The 21,954-nt window shown below is 38.4% G+C and overlaps 2 protein-coding genes and 1 pseudogene across 27 annotated transcripts in view; 2 read left to right on the top strand and 1 right to left on the bottom strand.

Annotated features, from left to right (window-relative positions):
• RUFY2 (RUN and FYVE domain containing 2) overlaps positions 1 to 21,954 on the bottom strand; it is a 76,640-nt gene that overhangs the window by 14,390 nt on the left and 40,296 nt on the right. For 7 of the 10 annotated variants that reach the window (XR_010838955.1, XR_010838954.1, XM_059052692.2 and 4 more), the window contains 3 exons: positions 21,273 to 21,321; positions 15,548 to 15,625; positions 13,207 to 15,456 (listed from right to left, as the gene is read on the bottom strand). Coding sequence is in view for 8 of the 10 variants with exons in the window: in XM_059052692.2 (XP_058908675.1) it covers positions 15,313 to 15,456; positions 15,548 to 15,625; positions 21,273 to 21,321 (271 nt within the window). In the remaining 2 variants the exon portion in view is untranslated. Of the gene's footprint in view, positions 1 to 13,190; positions 15,457 to 15,547; positions 15,626 to 21,272; positions 21,322 to 21,954 lie in introns of those variants that run through there. The other 3 variants (XM_059052691.2, XM_067025484.1, XM_067025483.1) reach the window with 3 other exon arrangements.
• On the top strand, positions 1,082 to 11,964 carry HNRNPH3 (heterogeneous nuclear ribonucleoprotein H3). 17 transcript variants are annotated; one of them, XM_067025492.1, is made up of 10 exons: positions 1,082 to 1,396; positions 6,640 to 6,774; positions 7,294 to 7,432; positions 7,943 to 8,127; positions 8,584 to 8,670; positions 8,955 to 9,070; positions 10,107 to 10,242; positions 10,972 to 11,067; positions 11,145 to 11,237; positions 11,665 to 11,964. In XM_067025492.1, exons 1-10 carry the CDS (start codon positions 1,246 to 1,248, stop codon positions 11,739 to 11,741), a joined length of 1,215 nt encoding a protein of 404 aa, XP_066881593.1. In that variant the 5' UTR covers positions 1,082 to 1,245; the 3' UTR covers positions 11,742 to 11,964. The 17 variants fall into 17 exon arrangements, with proteins under 17 accessions (XP_066881593.1, XP_058908681.2, XP_066881592.1 ...); XM_059052698.2 differs by having other exon boundaries at positions 1,087 to 1,645; XM_067025491.1 differs by having other exon boundaries at positions 1,097 to 1,645; positions 7,943 to 8,082.
• LOC131751718 (small nucleolar RNA SNORA18) lies at positions 15,981 to 16,099 on the top strand (annotated as a pseudogene).

Below are 21,954 nucleotides of genomic sequence, written 5' to 3'. Positions count from 1 at the left end.
CCTAGCTCAAGCAAGCTCTCAATAATTGTGAGCTATCGTTATTACATTATCCAGTTTCATTTTTCTATCTCTTGTAAATGATGACATTGTCCCTTACCCTTCTCTAAGGGTTATTTTGAGGGAGTGGTCTCAAGAAAGACAGTAGGGCATTATGACCCAGACAATTCTTACTGTCGCACACTTGTCTTAAGCAGGTTTGAGGATGAATTAAAGCCACGAAATGGAAGTTTCCATTATATGACGGTAACTGGCCTCCTGTCTCCACCCTACACACTGCAAACCTCATTAAAGAAAAATTATTCAAGCTTCTCCACTGCTAATACCCCTTGCTCACCCTCATCCCACTCCCGACGGGCTTCCTAGTGCCTGTAGTACGAAGTACAAAGTCTTCGGATACTGAAGGTGTACAACTTAGGTTCGTCCACATTTGCAACCTTCGGGAACATCCGTGTACTCGAACTCATTTCCTTCTCTCCCTCGCATTTGACATACGTTCCTTCGTTTGCACTTTAACTTGCATTGATCTCGGTACAAGGACTGCCCTTCACTCTTACAGAAATTAGGCTTGCTTGTTTTTTGGGTTTTGTTTTTGTTTTTCCCTAAAAGCTGTCACTAGGAACCTCGGTGGTATGCGAGCCAGCACAACCAAAAATTATTAGGCGTCACTTGTTCGCGCAAATTTCAAGAATGCAAAGCATTATTCAGAAAACAACCCGAAATCGGGTACCGCAAGCGGCTGATGGGTCACTGAGATTACAAAATGGGAGACATTAAAAGTGAGACAGAATGCGAAAGCGAGAAGAGGAAGCGAGGAGTGATCTGCAGGGAAACTTCAATCATGAACATCCTCCCCCTCGCCCCCAACGAGACCCACGTTGGGGCGACTGGGCCGGCAGTGCCAAAGCCGGGGGATGGAGCCCCAGCCCGAGAACCCAAATCAGGGCCTGGTGGACACTCTCGTATCTTCCCAGCTGAGAAACCCTACTATTTTTACCGCATAATGCAAACATGGTGGACAAGAAAAGCCCTCCCCGCGTTTGGTGGCCGAACCACGTGGCTCCCTTTCCACGCAGGTGACGCTGAGGTAAGGGCGGGGCCTTTACCGAACTTGTTCTTGGTGCGGCAGAGCATCAGAGAACTTTTCCACACCCTGACGCCACGGTTCCTGCAACACAGGACCACTATTGCCTCTTCACATCTTCCCCGAGAGAGCAGAAAGGTGACCTCTGAGGATCTGATAGTTTTATGGGAAGCAAAAAGGTGGAGTTCGCAACCTCTTTCTTTAACTGGACTAGCTCCAGGATCTTCACCTCTCCCCGCAACAACCGAGCTTATCACCAACGCGCAAGCGCACTTCCTGCCGTCCGCCAAGGCTGGGCCGACTCTCTTGTCTCGCGTGAGTGGGGCCGGCCGGTCTTCCTTGCTCTCGCTCCACCCCCTCCTCCTCGCTCGCTCTCTCCCATCCCCCCAAGCCAGTCGCTCTGCTGCGCAGCTCCCTTAGCGGTTGCCGCCGCCGGAGACGGTTGGAAGAACCGTTGTGGGAGCGCTGCACGAGGCGGGCGACTTCTCACTGCTCACGACCGGACCCCGCGAGCACCGGAGTCGGCGGTACTGTCGCCCGACAGGGTATCTGAAGTAAAAGGGGGTAGGTTGGGCTGGTGGTTTCGAGAGCGGAGTCGGGAGAAGGACGAAAGAGCGACTGGGAGGGGGTGGGGCTGTGGGGGGGAAGTGTGGAGGTCGCCGCTCGGAGGCGGCCAGGCTGCGCCTCCCAGGCGATCTCCCACTTCAAGGAGGGCGGCCTCCCGGGGGGAGGAGTTACTCAGGTGGAATTCAGTGAACGAAACCGAGCCCCGAAGTGGGGGTCATCCAGCACTTCACCTCCTTTCCCTGCTGGTTTGGCCTCCGCCATTTTGGGTACGGCGGCGCGGCCACCTCAGCTTCCCGCCCTTCTCCTCTCTTTCTGTTTTTTGCCCCTCAGCTTCCGAAAACTGATTTAGAAGTCCGGGGGGTGGTTAAAGGTCCGTGGAAGGGATGAGGGTGGGGAAGGAAGCGAGCAGGGAAAGGCTGGGCACTTGGGTGGCGGGAGGATCTGGGCCGTCGGGCGCGCTCCCGATGGAAATGGCGCCAGATGGGCCTGGCCTCCCACCGCGGCCTCCCTTCCTCCGCAGTCTCGGCTGGGCTGCCTGGGCCGGCGGGACTGCGAGTGACTTCTGACGCAGATTCCCAAGATGTGAGAGGCTGGAGCTGGGGGAGGAAAGCCAATGGCGACGAAGGCGCTCAACTCCCAAATCCAGGACAAAGGAGCCAGACGGCCTCCTTTGTAATTCCGCCGCCCGGTGGCGAAGGTTTTTAAGCCAGGCTTGGCTGCCGGGCGGGGAGGGGGGGAAGGGGCGTACTCTCCCTAGCTCTTTGGTCTCTAGGGCAGCTAGATAAACGAAAAGTCTCCGGGGCGGAATAAAGGACGCTTAGCCGGCCCTTATAGTCCAGATTTGGAACTTCGAAAAGAGTACGTACTCATTTTCCAAAGGGTTTTTTTTTCCACGCTTCTCTTAAACGTATCGAAAGACTTTGTGGGTAATTGTTTTGTAAGCAGAAAAGCGGGTGACTTACCAGATAGGAATGTGAAATGGACTTATTTCAAATAGGTCGTCTGGATCCAGTGAACTGTGGAACTAGGCTTTTGGAACCTGTGGGCGGGGGTGGGATGGTTTAGCAATGGTTTTGTGTAGTTCGGTAAATATTGATTGGGTTAGAATTTAAGTAGGAGTTTTATTTTGGGGAAACGGTTGTTAAAACACAACCAGTGGTGGCAAAACTGTGTATAGGAATTGAAGTATTAAATCTCCAAGGGTTGGATTTTGTGCAGCGATTGTTTGGGCATTAGGCTGTAGAAGTAATATACTTCAAAATACAGTTAGGGTTTATTTTCTTGTGGTAACTAAGCATGTTTTCTATTTGGTGTAGTACTGTAGTAACGTTTTGACCAAGAAAATAAGCCTGCTCAACAGAAAGACAAACTGCAAGTTTAGTCATGTGATGCTGTGATGATTTTCGGTCCTTAGAACAGTCGGAGAACTGGTTCTGTAATTTTCACTGAAGACCGTACAAAAGGGACAGGCAGGCTGTTTTTCCAGCTTTAAAAACAAAAAACTCTTCCAGTTGTTGAAGATGTTTTATGATTCTTGTGGACTTTGAAACGACAGCCCAGAGTTTCCTATACTAGTTTCCTAGTATGTGACGTAACAGTTTCCCTGATTGGATTACTCTAGAAACCTTTTTTTTTCTGCCCTCTTTTTCATCTGCATCGTAATCTGGAAATCCATCTAATTGCCTTTATATTTTTAATAACTGTGTTCTTGGCTGAACTGCAGTGGCTGGTAACATTGTTCTAGAGAAGAACTTGATCATTTTAGAGACCTCACCACCTTTAGGTACTAGAGGTGTCTCTAATTTTGTTTTTATTTAAAATTAATGATGGGACTTCCCTGGTGGTCCAGTGGTTAAGACACCGCGCTCCTAATGCAGGGGGCATGGGTTCCATCCCTGGTCGGGGAACTAAGATCTCACATGCCTCACGGTGCGGCCAAAAAGATAAAAAATTCAGTTAAGGAGCAAGCACAGTGAAAGGGAAATGATGTAAAATTACCATGTTAAGCATTTCATCACCACTTATTGACGAAATTTTGAAGTTCCTTCTCATTTTTTTTAGCAGCAGTGGACTACTATTTAGAAAGTTATTAATGCATCAAACCCTTACTGTATGTATTATACTTCGGAAAATAGTATATGCCTCTGTTATAAAGGAATTTTTTATTTCTTTTGGTCTCTGTTAGATGCTTTTTCTTAACAGTTTTGTGATACAGTTCACATACCATAGACTTTACCCATTTAAAATCACATAACATGTGGTTTTTTGTGACTGGCTTTTTTCACTTAGCATAATGTTTAGGAAATTATATTTTAAATCTCATAAAAAACTGACTATATTTTAGTATTTCAACTGCTGGTATTTTAATTGGTGCTAACGCTAGGAATTCTTTAAAAAGCATTGTGATTAGCCATGACTGTTGCAAAGAAAGGTTGAGGTGGATTATCCTGAATAATTAGGAAATGCCATTTAGGTAGTTGCCGAGACAGCTTTATTAAGGTATTAGAGCAGATTGTCTTTTTTAATGTGTTTAGAGTTCGTCTTGGTTTTGTTTTAGAAAATAGAGTTCTAGGTTCAAATTTTGAGTTTTGAAGAGATAATAGAGTATGGCTTTCTTTATTGTGTACTCTTCATACACATGGGATGGAGAGTCACCCTATAAAATAGTTTATCTTCCGAATCTGCTGAATTTATCCTGATTTAAAATTGTGTTAACAGCTTGGTATTTTTTTGTAGGTTATGTTGTTTTTATATAGGTCTCATTGATACAGGCTGATAGAAAAATCAGAACTAGTTTGCTTGCCTAGTATTTCTTGCAAAGTGCTATTAAGACATAGTAAAGATATGTCAGTTTCTTTTTTTTTTTTTTTTTTTTTGTATTTGTTCCTGAAACAGTACCTTTACATTGAAAAAAAAGAATGTTCTAAATGAAATAAAGCCACCACATCTACGGTCTTTTCACAACAGATTAGATTGGCTTTGCAGAGTTCTTAAGTTTTTCATGAGGAAGTTAACATTTGAGGTTAGAGCCTCCCTATTTTTTCCTATTCTGTTCTTAAATTCCCCTTTGTAGAAAAGTTTTTAGGTTGCTGCCTGTTTTTGTTTTTGTTAAGAGAATGATAAAGATCTCCAAAATGTCTCAACTTTTTTCTCAAAGCCTACTTTCAGGGTGACTCTAGAGCTATTTTTTTAATAGTCTAGCTAATCACATATCCTAGTAAACATTTCCAGAGACCCCTTTTTTCCTCTCTCTGCTTTAGACCGTTCCTAAGGACACTTGAAAACTTAAGCCTTTGTTGACTTTGAAAAAGACTTGTTGTAACAGTCCTTATTTCCTTTCAAGATTCATGATGGTTTCCTATCCTTTAAGGTTCAGTTATTTTGTTTGTGGGTTATTTCATTAGTTTTACAGGGCCCCTTAAAATCCAATAACAGTGGCCACCATTGAATGATTACCATGTTGCAGACCAAGCACGGATTCCTTAACAGTCCAGTAAGGTATAAGTACCACTGCTGCACTCTACAGTTAAATGCAGAGGTTAAGTAGTTTGCTTAAATTAAGTAGCCAGTGAATGGCAGACTAGGGATTCAAACCCAGGGTTTCCTTTCTCTTAAAAGTTCTTCCCAGTTATTTGTGTGCATAATAATTAGTTGTAATGTCAGATAAAAATTTGTATCCTATTTTGAACATCTGTGTCTAGAGTGGCACTTAGCGTTTAAAAAAACAGCAAAACAAGTACCAAATGTGATTCGTATGCCAGAGGTATTTGCTTAATAACCACATTTGGATAATTTCTAGATTAGCTTGTTTAAATGCGTGGATTCTAGGGAAAAATTTTTACTCTTGAGATGCTACCCCTAACAGTTGCACTGATAATTAGATTGTGTGAAATTAAATACTAGTGAATACTGTTTATATGAAATATTCTCAAGCTTAAAGGAATCAAGTGAACAAATTGTTTTGTTTACAGGGGAGGAGGTGGTGAGGGAAAGGTTTGAAATATTCAGGTGAGTAGGATTCCTACAGCTGCATAGTGAAATTTATAAGATGTGGTAAGTTTCTGCAGCTGAAGGACTTCTGCATTAACCTCTTTAAAATGTTCGGGAATTTTAAAAGAAAGGGTGATTTGGTGGATGGTTCTTTGGGGGGGGGCAGAAGGAGGGTGTCTCATACCGTTTTTAATACTTTTTGAATGTGATTGCATTACTTTTTTAAAAGTTCTGTTTAAAGTAGTGAGTAAACTGGTTTTCAATATTACTATCTTCAATAATTTCCAAACAGGTGGCTACAAAAAACTGAAAGCCATTCACTTTTGAGTGCCCTTTTACCTCAGTTTTAAAATTCAGCCTAATTAACTCAGTAATTGTAAAACTTACTTTGGGGGAGTGTTTAAATCAGGTTTAAACACTGATAGGAATTTTTCCCCCTTCGAAAACAATTTGGTGTGTTCAGAATTACAGTGCATCTATTAAGTTGAGACTTTTAATACCATTTTTCTAACATTAAAGAATACTCATTGTACTTGTGACTTAGGCTCTTACTGTGAATGAATGATGGTACTGTGTACAACTTTTGGGTAATTAAGTTTTAAATAATTTGCATAACTATTCAAGTGAATAATGAAACCTGGAAAATTTGAGATGTGAGGAAGAGGCTAGAGTTGACATTAAGATGACAGGGTTGAAGAAATAGAGTTTGAAGACTGATGGTGGAATTATATGTAAGTTTTCTTAAAATTGGTTAATATATAATATTTGATACTTAGAAATTCAGTACTGGGGGGGGGGGTCAGGTTTCACTGCCTTTTCCTGGTCTTTTTGCCTACCCCCAAATAGAAAGGTGTTGTACTGTTGTATTGTGACGCTGTCACTGAAGTCACTGAACCATAGTTAACATTTCCTGTTGTGCACCACTGAGAGGTGTTTCTTCAGTACCTCTGGCAAGAGTGTATTTTGATTGACTGCTTTATGTGCTTGTTTATTTTTTATAGCATTTAAATCAAACGGTATTGAGATGGATTGGGTTATGAAACATAATGGTCCAAATGACGCTAGTGATGGGACAGTACGACTTCGTGGACTGCCATTTGGTTGCAGCAAAGAGGAAATAGTTCAGTTCTTTCAAGGTACCTCTAGTATTAGTCAAAGTTTAGTAGTATTTTAATTTTATATTTCTGTTACTCAGTTTTTAATTTGTAAAAACCCATTTGTTTGGGGGACTTTTTGATTTGAGTATATCTGGGTTAATGTATTAAGTTACGAAATGTGCTCCAGTTAATATTCAATACAGAATGTGTAAAAATATATAAAACCTAACTAATACGCAGTAAACTTAATTGAGAGTAATTATATGTGATGACATGAATTAGCGTATGGAGCATAGTTAAGTTTGATTTTTTTTTCCATGTAATATTAGGTGGGCTTTTTGAGTGTGTGTAATTTTAAAAGACGTTGGTTGCAGAAAAATTTTTATGTAATCCAATAATATTTGAAAAAAATCTTCCTTTTATATTATGGGGTGATGGGAAAACTAAGCTTTTTTGTTTTGTTTTGTTTAGACTTGTTTTAAATATTTGATTCAGATGGGAATGTTTCAGCCTTTAACACTGTTCCCCTTGATGGGGTTATTTGTCCTTGGGTTAAAGGGTTGGAAATCGTGCCAAATGGGATAACATTGACGATGGACTACCAGGGGAGAAGCACAGGGGAGGCCTTCGTGCAGTTTGCTTCAAAGGAGATAGCAGAAAATGCTCTGGGGAAACACAAGGAAAGAATAGGGCACAGGTGGGGATGGAGAGTTTGGGATGGTGTTAAATTTTTATTTTTGGGGGTTGTGGGTCACTATTGCTTAAATGGGGGGGTAACAGTAACATTTTTCTGGGGTAGTTTAAAAGAATTGATAATTATCTAAATTTAACTTGGAAACTACAGATTTGGGTGGGGAATTAATGCTATAATAGTTTGCTTAAATTAAAATTAGATTGTTTCCATTTTTTTGTAGGATGTTGTTGATAAATGCTTTTGTATAATCACCTGTTTTCTCTAAACACCTATTATATACTAAAGGAAACAAGCTTAAAATATTTTGTGAATTGTTTTCAAATGATTTGTATGTAAAACTTAAATATTAATTATTTAAGTTTGTAGGTGTAAAAAATGTTAACTTTTGGTGTATTTAGGCAATTTAAATTGGGTTATATCTAGATGTAGAAAAACCTACTGCATTTTGCCCAATATTTTATTTACTCTAGTATGTTTATGCTGAAACCTGTACCTTAAACCATTTTCAAATAGGTATATTGAGATCTTCAGAAGTAGCAGGAGTGAAATCAAAGGATTTTATGATCCACCAAGAAGATTGCTGGGCCAGCGACCGGGACCATATGATAGACCAATAGGAGGAAGAGGGGGTTATTATGGAGCTGGGCGTGGAAGTATGTATGACAGAATGCGACGAGGAGGTGATGGATATGATGGTGGTATGTGTATCTAATGAACAAAGGTTCTGTTGTCATTTTCTTAATGTTCCTGACACTTTGTCAAGAAATACAGAAATGGCAGTAATTCAGTACCTACTAGGTTTTAAAACCTGTTCATGAAGAGATGGATTCCCATGGCCAGCTATGGGACTTTATTGATGCACATATTGGCACCTGGTTTACTTATACAAAAATTTTTAAAAGATTATTACGTTTTGACATTTTCTGTTTGGCATCAGGGTGAAAATTAATTTTGTTGTCTAAATGTATCCTTTTCATATTTTTAATTTCCACCAAGTGTTAACTACTTTTTTCATATGCACTAAGTTGGAAGTTGCAAACTTTGTGGGAGGGTGGAGTTGCCAGACTGCTTGCCACAAAACATGCTTTTGTAAACTGGATTATAAAATTTGTCTCTTCAAAGCTTATTCATGTATTTCTCCTTAAATTACACAGGTTATGGAGGTTTTGATGACTATGGTGGCTATAATAATTATGGCTATGGAAATGATGGCTTTGATGACAGAATGAGAGATGGAAGAGGTAAAATAAATATTAAAGACAGTCATTTTTAGGTGAATTTCAGTATTTGCTTTACATGCACTTAGTGGTAATATAGGTGATTTGTATACAAAAGTCAACTCAGGCGTATTTCAGTGCATTCCTGCATAGGGCTTTATACAGATGTATACTTACAGGAAAATTCTCCATTTGATATTTAGAACAACTATAAATATTAATATTTCTTGGGATTGTCCCAAAAAAGGGTGTAAATAGGAAAAGGTGTGTATAGAGAAGAAATAATCTTTGGAAATTTTATTCTCGAGGTATGGGAGGACATGGCTATGGTGGAGCTGGTGATGCAAGCTCAGGTTTTCATGGTGGTCATTTTGTACATATGAGGGGATTACCTTTCCGTGCAACTGAAAATGACATTGCTAATGTGAGTAATTTTAGTAATTTATTAGTGACTTTATGCATAATCAGTCTCTAAATTTTGAAAATTCTTTAATGTACTCATCTTTGTCTTTTTAGTTTTAATGTCAGAAATCCCTTTAATATGAAAATACCTATGTCCTTATCTTCACTAGTTAATGAATATGTATGTGTCCATTGTGTGCCAGCCTACATAGGATTCAAGCAAGTTAAAAGCTACATTTATAAAATCCAGTTAATAATTTTGTGAAAGACTGAAGAGCAGAGTGGTGATGAGTGGAAGATTATTTCCTTGTGTCAAGTTTTGAAAGTGTTGTAAATATGTGACAAGTCAGTAAGTTTTAGTGGTGTGGTTTGGCTTTCTAGGCTTATGTGGTGATCAGAAATTGAACTGAAAATAATGGTAGTAGATGCTGCTATTACTGATTTGAAACTGGTTTGTTTCAAATTGGTTAGAGAATCAGCAAATTTCAGCCCATGGGGCCAAGTCAGTCACTGAGTAGTTGTGATAGAGACCCAGTGACCTACAAAGCTGAGGGTATTTATTTATCAACTAGCACTTGAAGAAAAATTTTGCTGTTGATCTTACTGGGAACCAATTGGACTAAGTTCCAGGTGCCTTTTGGGGTCACTTCAATCTGGTTAACTTGTGATTAGAACTAAATGATGTATTTTGGGAGCTCTGCATATACAGTGGGTAGGTTTATCAAACTCCATTGTTCTCAGTCATTTAACACCCAGTTTCTTTGCATATGTCAGTTTCAGGTGACTTTTTTCAAACAGTTTTGAAATACCTTTCTTGGGAGTGGGCCAGGGGAGCTTACTCTTCTCCCTCTCAGTATAGTAAGGAAAATATGGCTTTTTCATCTGTTTAAGGTAAACTGTTCTCTAGCTTAGAAATGTTTTTAAAATTTAATATCCCCTGGCTTATTTTAAAAGAGATCTCTTCTTTACATTTGTTTTAATATACTTAAAACCAAAATGTGTGGTAATTGGTTTTCAGTAATCTAAATAGAAAAGTAAAATAAAAGTTTTTTCTTTAGTTCTTCTCACCACTAAATCCAATCCGAGTGCATATTGATATTGGAGCTGATGGCAGAGCAACAGGAGAAGCAGATGTAGAGTTTGTGACACATGAAGATGCAGTAGCTGCCATGTCTAAAGATAAGAATAACATGCGTAAGTGGTATAACTTTCTCATTTGTAATTCCTCAAATGTAAGAGGTTCTGGGATCTGTAGATAACTTAGCGGTCTGGGGCCTGAAACCATGTGGCCTCATTATAATAAGTTCAGACTTCAGTGGCTTTCTGTTGAAGTTTACTCAGACTCTTAATACTTGACAGATTATTAGAGTTTTAAGTTACTAAAGAGAAAAAAATATGTATGTTTTTTGTACTTGCCTGAGTTTCTGTGCCATTTGCAAATTCTGTTTCTTAACATATTCGTTGATAACTTGGGTAAGTTATTCCTGCATGTCATCAAATCTGTCTTTAAGCCATTAAATTTAAACTCCACTAGTGATTCCCAAATCTGGCCACACATCAGTCACTTGATACTTAATAAGTTGTTCCAGACCCTACCCTCAAGCTACCCTCAATATTCTAATTCAATACTATGAATGGGCCTGGAATATGTTCTTAAGATGTATACCAGCAGGTTCTAAAATAATGAGTCAGCCCTTTTATAGATAAGGAAACTGAGGCGTCAAACACTTGTTACTTGTTCAAGCTTGAACAGTTTGAACAAAACTTAGATTTTAGTCCTATCTGGCCTTCACTTTGTCACTCCACTAGGAATTTGCAAGCATACTTTTTCAAGTTAATATTAGCCAGTCAGCCTTTTCACACTTCTGCTGATAAATTTGATCCATCATTCCTTTCTCCCATATTACTTTTTTTCCCTTAAAGAACATCGATACATTGAACTCTTCCTGAATTCAACTCCTGGAGGCGGCTCTGGAATGGGAGGTTCTGGAATGGGAGCCTATGGCAGAGATGGAATGGGTATGTAAAGTTTGTAAAATAAGCTGACTTAAGACACTTAGCAATCAGTCTTAAACTTTTTTTTTTTTTTCTTAAAGATAATCAGGGAGGCTATGGATCTGTTGGAAGAATGGGAATGGGGAACAATTACAGTGGAGGATATGGTACTCCTGATGGCCTGGGTGGTTATGGTAAGTGTCTGGTTACTCTGGTTCAGTTTGTGTTAGTCCCCTTATGTAGTGCAGAGTTGAAGTTCATTGATTGTTCTTTTTTAAAAAAAAAAAAATTATTTACTTATTTGGTTGCGCTGGGCCTTATTAGTTGCAACAGGCAGACTACTTACTTGTGGTTCACCAGCTCCTTAATTGCATCATGCGAACTCTTAGTTGCAGCATGCATGTGGGATCTAGTTCCCTGACCAGGGATTGAACCTGGGCCCCCTCTATTGGGAGCATGGAGTCTTACTATGCCATCACTGAAGTCCCTTTTTGTTTTGTTTTGTTTTTTAATTGGAGTATAGTTGATTTACAATGTTGTATTTTTTTTTTTTGTATATATTTTTAATATCTTATGCATTTATATCTTCTAAATGGTTCTTAATGTCTTTTTTTCCCTAAGGCCGTGGTGGTGGAGGCAGTGGTGGTTACTATGGGCAAGGTGGCATGAGTGGAGGTGGATGGCGTGGGATGTACTGAAGCATAACCACCGATATAAAAGTCCTGACAACAGCATCTGGTCTACTAGACTTTCTTACAGATTTAATTTCTTTTGTATTTTAAGAACTTTATAATGACTGAAGGAATGTGTTTTCAAACTATTATTTGGTAAAGCAACAGATTGTGATGGGAAAATCTGTTTTCTGTAGGTTTTATTTGTTGCATACTTTGACTTAAAAAATAAATTTTTATATTCAAACCACTGATGTTGATACTTTTTATATACTAGCTACTCCTGAGGATGTGCTGCTTTCGTAAGATTTGGGTTGATGTATTTTACTATTAGCTCTACAAGAAGTAGTTTAGTGTAATCTTAGTGGACAGTGGTTCACCTCTGCATAAACTACAAGTCTTAATGAGCAGACATCTAGAATAGAGCTTGGAAAATAATTAGTGTAACTCTTTAATAATTTCTCCTTGACAATACTGTAAATATAAAACCTTAAAGAGTTTAGGTGGCTTCAGGAGTATAAGTTCAGCTAATTCTATATTATTCTTTTTCAAAAGTCATTTATCAGGCATAGCTCTGAAATGTTAATGATCTAAGAGGTATCTGGCTATATGAATATTCATATTTGTGTTACCTGCAGATGGGAGTGTTGAAAAATCTAAATTCTAGCCCTAGATTTTAGAATAAATCCCCTCAGCACTTGACTGACGTACCAAAAAAATGTTTCCCAAAAGTGATAGTTGTAAGTTCTCAAAATGTCTTAGACTAAATAAGGTTCTCAGTGACATGAGAATTCAGTGCAAGTAGAAAGATATTTACCATGGAGTAGAATTCTCACAGATGTATTTTCAGTTTCCAGCCCAATAGTTAAAGTATATGGTTTTTTAATAACAACTGTATAGATGACTACTTTAAAAAAAATGTAAGACACAAGTCCATGTCTTGAGTCTTGCGATTGGATTTTGCATCTGATATGTTTAGAGTTTTAGAGCCATTGTGTTAAAAAATTATATGTAGCAAGGAAAAGGTGCTTTTTTACTTTTAATCCCTTTGATCAATATGGCTTTTTTCCAAATTGGCTAATGGATCAAAATGAAACCTGTCAATGTGAATTCAGTTATTGAACTTGTTACTTGTTTTTGCTAGAAATGTTATTAATGTAATAAATATCATTGTGGGAGATAAGAGTAATGGTGTCTGTCCTAGAATGCTTTGTGTCAGTTACTGATTATAAATCAAATTGGTAGAAGGTACTATGTCTAATTGAAGATTAGACAGTGACTAAGGAATCATTTCTGCTTGTTAGAGAAGGCAGCTTGATAACATAAGTGGAGCCTATCAACTGGAGCAATGATTCATCTTACTGCCTGTACTCCCTTAATTACCTATTTAAGTACTAGGCTCATACCACTTTTTAAAGAAAGATGACATGTGCTTTTATTTCCCCAGGATTACCCTATTAAAACGTACGCCTTCTAAAGTGGGCTAATTTTTCAAATCTTTTATTATATAAAATTCACATTTTAAAACTCTGGATAGAAGAATTACAATCACAATTCCTTGGCACCATGATAGCATTACTGTGGTAGTACTCCTAGATGAGGGAATGAATGGTATGTGAAGTTCACAAAGTACAAATTGACAGTTCTGTAACATAAAATCCAAAACTAGTAGAATGGTTTCTAGATAAAAGTCAAAACAAAATGGATCAACTTGTGTTACTCTCCTAAAAGCCTGCCTACAAAAAGCCCAAATCAATGGCAATGACATGAGTTTTGAGTGGCAAAGAAATTAAAGGGGGACTAAAAATCATGGTTTATTTGTTGAATGAAACCAGCCTTGGAATTTAAGAAAATCACATTTTAAGTTTAAGCACAGTTATAAAAAACAGTATTTGAAACTTTTCATTTTTGCTTTTTCTCATTTTCAGCAATCATAAAAATGTTAATCCAATCCCATCAGTACAAAATAGTTCCAAGAATGTAATCCATGTCTCATTCCTATCAGAGCATTAAGGACCACCTATAAATCGGTATGTCAGTTCTAACTGAACACTGAAAACTGGATTGAGAATATAAATCCGAAAGTAAAATAATGGTTTCATACTTTGGCAATTTAGAAAATTAAATAATTTTAAACTTCAATGTTAAGAATGTACTCTGAGGAAACAATCCTATAGAATAAGCAACCATATCTTAGCGGGAGGGAGGTAGCCATGATTCATTAATGCTCTTAGGAGTAATGTAGATACCTATGACATGTTTAAAAGGTTCTCAGACTTAAAAGTGCATGATTTAAATTAGGCTTAAAAGTAGAACCCCAAGTGGTGAGCACGCTGTTCAAATGGTTAATTATACAAGCGTAACTGGATTAAATTCTTGCTATGGCAGGGATTAGTGTTTATGTCATGCTTGAAATAGTTCAAGTATGAATTTAATGGCAGAGCTGAAACTACATCTTTAGGCCCTGGCTTGGAGGTGTTCAAATGGTAAATATTTTATTCTGTATATATACTGTAGTAGTAGACTGCTACAGTGTAATGCTTCCTAAAAGTTACTGGAATGGAAATGTAATACAGAATTTTTTTACTCAAGACTCATATCAAAAGCAAAGTTTTATTATTGCATTTTAGATTTCTTCTTAAATGCCTAGGGGAGAATCAAATTAGTAGCCTGTAATCCCTGCTACATTTTTTTCTGGGAAAGGGTTTATTTATGTTTTGACTTTCAAAGGGGTATGAGTCCTCCCTAAGAAATGCATATGGAATTTATTTTATTTTTTTTTTCCTCCCAGTAAGTGGGACTCACTGTTGTGGTCTCTCTCATTGTGGAGCACAGGCTCCGGACGCGCAGGCTCAGTGGCCATGGCCCACGGGCCCAGCCGCTCCGTGGCATGTGGGATCCTCCCGTACCGGGGCACGAACCCGTGTCCCCTGCATCGGCAGGCAGACTCTCAACCACTGTGCCACCAGGGAAGCCCTGCATTTCAGGCAAAATAATACCTCTGTAACACTGTTATCTGAAAGTTATCAGCAAATGTCACATTGACTTTTTAGAAAAGGAAGGCCTTTTCTAATGCAAAATGGGCAGAGGAAGGCAGAGCAAATAAATATTGTTGAAATCTTACCAAGGTAATGAAAAATGTTGAAATATAAATACTTCTGAAATGTGCATTTCCAATCTTTCAGAACTGTGAAGCTTTAAAGTGCATTAAAATTACAGGCACCATCAAATATCAGTTTGACAATCTGGAGAATGAAAAAATCTGAAGCCCTATTTTTAAGGTCTTTACAAAATAAGGCAAATGTGTTAGCTATGCTATCTGACCTCAATGGCATTAAGAAAAGAGTTACATGATTACTACATCAGGAATTAGGATAAAGTTACTGTAAAGCATGCCCTATCAAATTCTGAATTACAGTGGGGAAGGAAATGTCAAATTATACAATTTATAATTCCCGTGAGTTGAATATGTGGAAAGTAAAACTGGTACCAATGCTGTCTGAAAGCTGCTTAAGAAGGACTGTCTGAATATGCTGTATACACGTTCGTACATAACATTCATTGTAGGTACTTTTCATAAGAATTTAGTTCTGGAGTATTATGGCAAGTTAGATGAGCATCTTTGAATCAGTAATGCGTGACAGGAATCACAAACCCGTACTGGCTTTGGTGAAGAAGGCAAAGGCAGTTCGTTGTCAGAGCAAGCATTACAGAAAATTTCCCCACAGTTTCTACAGTGGTGCTATTAAATGGAAAAATCAGAGAAAAAAATTTTGAGTAAAATTAGCCATATTTGCAACATAACTTTTGGACTCACTTCCTATCTCCCTTACCTTTCTCTTAGAGAGTGAGAATTCCTTTTCACAAAGTTTACAATGTGTTGCTTCTTTGTCTTTCAACCAAACCAGTCCCTAGTAAGAGGAAAAATACAAATATTAATGCTCAAGTTGGTAACAAAGTTACATGTGAAAATATTTTCAACCAAGAGCATTTTATAGGAATAGATATGTATAGATTAACCAAAAATGAGTCCTTTGACAGATATACTAAAATAGTTGTAGATTTAACAAGTGTGGAATTTGCTTCAAAATAATCTGGGTGAGGAAGAAGGGATGTGGGTTGAATATGAATAAAGCAAGGCTTGGCCATATATTGATAAATAGTGAAACTGGGTCATGGTTCATTTTATTCTTCTTTTTACAACAATATTTGAACATTTCCGTGACAAATGTTTTTAACAAAAGTCTATTATGGATAGTAATTCTCTTTAAGGAAAGAACCCTAGTAAACCTGCATGGTTGGAAACACCTCATAGATTAACTGTGTGGTTTCCTTTACTCATAGAACTACCTGTTAGATCTGTGGGAAAGAACTACAAGACAGAGCTGCCAAGTAAACTATGAAAAACGTTAACAGTCAAACTTTTTATCTTAGGTATTGGCATATCCCAGTGATCTGTTCTAGGGTGTGATGGCTTAGGAGTGAATATGATTTGAACCTAATACATTTTTAGAGGGTGTCAAATTCAGAACCAGGCAGATCCATCTCCTGACACTAAACATGGTCCTAAAGTAAATCACTTGAGGAAATTGGATCCCAAAGATTACAGGTGGGGAATTTTGAAGTGTGTCCATATTTCATTGGAGATCAAAGAAGCCTAACTAAAAGAATTGTGGGCTGACTCACATGATAACTTCTTTTTGAAAGGGCTATTTTATCTTGAAGATTATGAGTTTGGAGGAACTAAGGTGACTGGCAGTGGAAAGAATCAGAACGTGAAATTCCTTAAAAATTTATTGACAAATAACTTTGTGTTACACATAATTTAAAAAAAAAAACCTTTACGCCATTAAAAAAAAAAAGGAAAGAACCCTAAAGAATATCCAGTCCAAAAACACTTTTAAGGATAAATTTTCATTATGTGAAATGCATGAGTCTGGCATTATGTATATATACCTTATATACAGCAAATCCACAAAAGTTGAAGAGATTTTGGAAATCAGATGATTGAGTTTGTTATTTTAGGTAAGACTTCACCTTAAATTCAGTTCTACACTGCTATTAATTTCCCTCACCTTCTGTAACTCACAAATTTAATAGTTACTATGTAAACTTTAGTGGCAAATATAAGTAGTGTTGAAGAGGTGGAAGTTAACTTGATACCTAAAATTTCTAACTTGACCCATTCTTTCTTTGTTGTTGTTGATTTAAATTGAAAACAATTATTGAAGAATTTGGAGGGAAAATTTTGACCCATTCTTAACCAAGCTCTTGGCTAGAAAAATCTTTTTTTTTTTCCCTATGAAAGCAACTTTGTTAGGTGGTGTCCATTTGATTTCGAGAAGACCTAAGTGAAAGAAGAGTCCTCTGCTTCTGATTAATCTCTTAACATCTCCCTTTCAGAAACAGCCCAGGCTAAGCTACATTGCCACTGCTTCCAAAGAACCAAGTATATCTGATTACCACTTGGGAGATGGAACAAGTGCCACCTACAACAGTGTACCTCTAAGCCATAAGACCTTTACCAGCTAATGAGAGAAAAATCTTCCAAGCAGAAAAGCCCACAGACAAATTTCTGAAAAGCCTGAGTTGTCTTGAAAGCCTTTTCTACCTGACAGAATTCTTTGAAGAAAGTGAGATGAGGACTAAGTATTCACAGATCAAGGTCACAAGGTTAATAACAGCTGTTTTTATTTCACAGTCTTAACCAGCAGCTATTATCTGATATAGCAGAGGTAAGATATGGTATTGGGTTACTGCACTTCAGGCAGTCTAAGGCTCCTTAGAACACGGGATTGTAAGTGAAGGTTTAAAAAAAAAAAAAAAAAAAAAAGGGAAAACCTAGACAGCTCATATCAGACACACCAGCAAAGTCATATGATTTGAATTGTGGAATTTATTTTTAAAGCAAGATGGGGCCATAAAGATAATTCAATCCAACTTGAAGAACACCATAAAAAGGAAAGTGATTTGCCAAGTGTCCCAAAGCCACCTAGTGGAAGCAACTTTGCTTCCTGCCCAGCTATTATTTGTAAGGGATGGAGAGCCTGATGTGAAGCAGATTTCCAAGCAGTATCATTTGGTTCAGAAGTAATCTTCTGACATCAGGGTTGAGCTTCCAACTTTATTTCCAGACTTATTTTAATTTGACTGAACTTACCCTGCCCCTCTCCCAAAGAGAAAAGCTGTACACTGTAGGGTAAGCCTAGTGTATTAGCTGGAAGGGACCTCAGAGATCAGCACCTTCAAGCTTACATTTTACAGATAAGAAAACTTGAGACCCAGACAGCTGAAGTAGCTTCCTCAACGAAACAAAGCTATTTACAAGCAGAGCCAAAACTAGAAGGGAGCAAGCTACTGCTTGGCAAACAAATGGCTATTTTTCTCTGCCCAGTTCCAGAATGTCAGCCACCCAGCTTAAATCCTCCAAACAGGATATTAGAGGATCCTTCTCTAGAGAAAGTCAACTGCCCCAGAGAGAAGTCTTGTAGGTACTAACATTGAGAAAGGATGCCCATCAGTTCGATAGTTAACAGATTTCTCTATGCTTGAGGCCTACCAGTCTATTACAACCCACCCTCATCCACCTAACCAACACACACAGGGCTTTCAAGATTTTTTTTGTGCCTTTTATTGAAATGGGGAGATTATCCAACATTTGAGGAAAGATTGGGGCATGAGGTACTCCAACCAAAGAACAAACCCAAGAATGGAATTCAGAAAAAACAGAATGGCAGTAGCAAAAGAAAACTTTAAAGAAACTATAATGAATATCCTCAGAGATAAAATAACAGGATGCTATTTTAAAAAGGAAAAATGAGTGAATAAAAGCCTGCTGAAGGACTTCCCTGGTGGCACAGTGGTTAAGAGTCCACCTACCAATGTAGGGGACACGGGTTCGATCCCTGGTCCAGGAAGATCCCACATGCTGCAGAGCAACTAAGCCTGTGCGCCACAACTACTGAGCCTGCACTCTAGAGCCCGCGAGCCACAACTGAGCCCGCATGCCACAACTACTGAAGCCCGTGTGCGCCTAAAGCCCATGCTCTGCAACAAGACAAGCCACCACAATAAGCCTGAGTACCACAAATAAGAGTAGCCTCCGCTCGCCGCAACTAGAGAAAGCCCGTACACAGCAACAAAGACCCAACAGAGCCAAAAACAAATTAATTAATTATAAAAATAAAAGAGCCTGCTGAATATTAAAAATATGGCAGCAGAAATAAAAAAGTCTCACAGAAGGCTGAACCTGAATCCAACCAAACCTTTAGATTTAATTTCCAGTTTACAGGCTTAAATAAGGGGATAGAGTAACAAATTTAAGACTACTATGAACAAGCAATCAGATAAAATCTGAAATATGAGAAACTGTAAACTGTAGGACAGCTGTTCCAGACCCATCAACTGAACAATAGCAAGGACCAAAAAAAAAAAAAAAAAAACAGACAAAGTCACATATAAATCCATTTTCATACATATAAAAACAGGGAAATCTGGATAATATTTTGTTAAAGCTAGACATGAATGATAAAACTATAAGAAAAACAACATAATGATTAACAAAAAATAGAGGACTGTTACTATAGGGAGGGGAATGCAATCAGGGAGCACACATGTTCTATTATAAGCTAAAACAGAGTATGCCAATGTTTTTAAGTTATACTATATGTGTCCTCTTTTGCATATATGATATATATTTAACAGTGAAAAAATTTTACAGAGTTTAAAAAATGACAGTTGGGCAGACATCCCTCTGTATCTCCTAAAAAAGTGTGAAAGCAGAATAAAGGCATACAGATTCATAAAATCTTTATCTTCATTCACCATTTCCTAGGAGGCTACTAAAGGAAGCATTGCCCAGTGGGGATTCCCTGGCAGTCCAGTGGTTAGGACTCCACGCTCTCACTGCAGAGGGCCAGGGTTCAATCCCTGGTCGGGGAACTAAAATCCCACAAGCCGTGTGATGTGGCCAAAAAAACAAAAAACAAAAACAGTTGAAAGAATGAATGGCAGCAAAGGGAAATGCCAGGACAAGGGTGACCAGACCAGGGACTTCCTTGGTGGTGCAGTGGTTAAGAATCTGTCTGCCAATTCAGGGGACACGGGTTCAATCCCTGGTCCGGGAAGATACCACATGCTGCGGAACAACTAACCCCGTGCACCACAACTACTGAAGCCTGCACGCCTAGAGCCCGTGCTCCACAACAAGAGAAGCCACTGCAGAAAGAAGCCCGCGCACTGCAACAAAGAGTGGCCCCGACTAGCCACAACTAGAGAAAGCCCACGCGCAGCAACAAAGACCCAACACAGCCAAAAATAAATAAATAAAATAAATAAATTTATTGTTTAAAAAAAAGAAGAAAAAGAGTGACCAGACCAAACAGGAGCAGTAAAGCGGAGACTCCAGGAGGGATGACTCCGATGGAAAAATAAAACTAACCAGTTACCCGATTCATTTTACCATGTGAAAACCTTTTATTAAGAAGCACTTTACAGAATTGTTTGAAAGTATAAGACTCTCAAATACAACAAAACTTAAAGGGGCGGGTAGGGGAAGAGTAAATATTAACTCCAGAGGAAATAAAAAGTAGTTCAAGAAAGAAAATATAATTACAATATACTACCTGGCCCAGCAAGGAACAATATTTAAAGTCATAATAAAGAATACACAGTAAATAAATGTCACAAAAACTTTTACTTAATTATACTGGGAGGGCAGTGAAGAGAAGACAGACCAGGGTGAGAGTGAACAAAACTCCACATCCACCATGCTAATGAGGCAGTAGATAGGTCTGAATAGTACTTAAGAAATAGGGGAATAAATACCAGAAGAAACAACTACAGGAAGGAATTAAAAGTAGCGTCCTTCTGGTGGCAGGAGCTGGGGTGGAAAAGGGACAAGAGGGTGAAAACAAGAGAATGCTTCCATTTTTTTTTAAAAGTCTTCCTTGTACAATTTGACTTTTTAAATTACTTTCATGTAACACTTCGATAAACCAAATGGGTAGCTTGTGTAGTAGGAAGCCTTCTGTCACTGAAGTACTCACACAGGGACTGTATTTTCTCCTGTGTTGTAAAGAGATTCTTGCATCCAGATACATTCAGAACCATATACTAATAAATTGTACCAAATCACTTTTACATACATTAACTTACTCAATATTCAAAGCAACCCTATGTAAAATCATAAGCCAATTTCAGAAGAGAAAACTGAGACTCCATGGGGATATTTGACTTGATGAGGGTCAAAAACTAGTAAGTAATAGACTAGCACAGGAATTTAAGGATTATCAAATTCAAAGGCAATTTCACTCTATCATGCCACACTTTGTAGGAAACTGAACAAAATTATTTCCAAGGTCATTTCCAACATGAGGAATTTTAATAATGTGTTCCAGAGGTATAGGGAAGAGATGGACCCCATCATACAAGCTCCCCATTCACTGCTTTTGCCTTTATATATCCCAGGATTCAATAATAGTACACAGGGCCTTACCTTTACTGGACACTTTCACATATATCCATACCTTCCTACTTGAGGAAAATACTTACACTCACCTGCAATGCTTTGTTGGCTTCTTTTATGTCTTCTATTTTAAGTTTTGATCTAAAAAGATTATAAATAGGTCCAAATTTCAGTACACATTTTAAAATATAGACCACCTAGTAATTCATTAGAAAGGTATTGAATTTTCATAGGATATAAAATTGTATATACTATATTATTCTAATGACCTTCTTTGGCTAGTGGGATTATATTTAATATTTTCCTATATTTCCAAAATGTCCTAAAGCAAAATATTTTTGAGATTTAAAATTTGCTTTTTTAAAGAAAGACTATTGGGCTTCCCCGGTGGCGTAGTGGTTAAGAATCCGCGTGCCCACAGTGGTTGAGAGTCCGCCTGCCGATGCAGGGGACACGGGTTCGTGCCCCGGTCCGGGAAGATCCCACATGCCGCAGAGCAACTGGGCTCATGAGCCATGGCTGCTGAGCCTGCGCGTCCGGAGCCTGTGCTCCGCAACGGGAGAGACCACAACAGTGAGAGGCCCGCGTACTGCAATGAGGAAAGGCACTGTGCTAGGTGCCTTCCCATACTTATTCTGCTAATCAGAAAAAGAACCCTATACGGATTTTACAACTCTCCAATTTACAAATGGAGAAATGGGCCTAAAGCTGTTAAATAAACAGCCCGAAGTCACATAGCTGATAAACCGTAGGAGGGATACATTTTCCTGTGAG

Source organism: Kogia breviceps, chromosome 2 (genome assembly GCF_026419965.1).
Source record: "Kogia breviceps isolate mKogBre1 chromosome 2, mKogBre1 haplotype 1, whole genome shotgun sequence".
In the NCBI taxonomy this organism is placed as follows: Eukaryota; Metazoa; Chordata; class Mammalia; order Artiodactyla; family Physeteridae; genus Kogia; species Kogia breviceps.
Note: the sequence above shows the minus strand (reverse complement) of the source record. Positions and strands in the feature narration are given on the sequence as shown.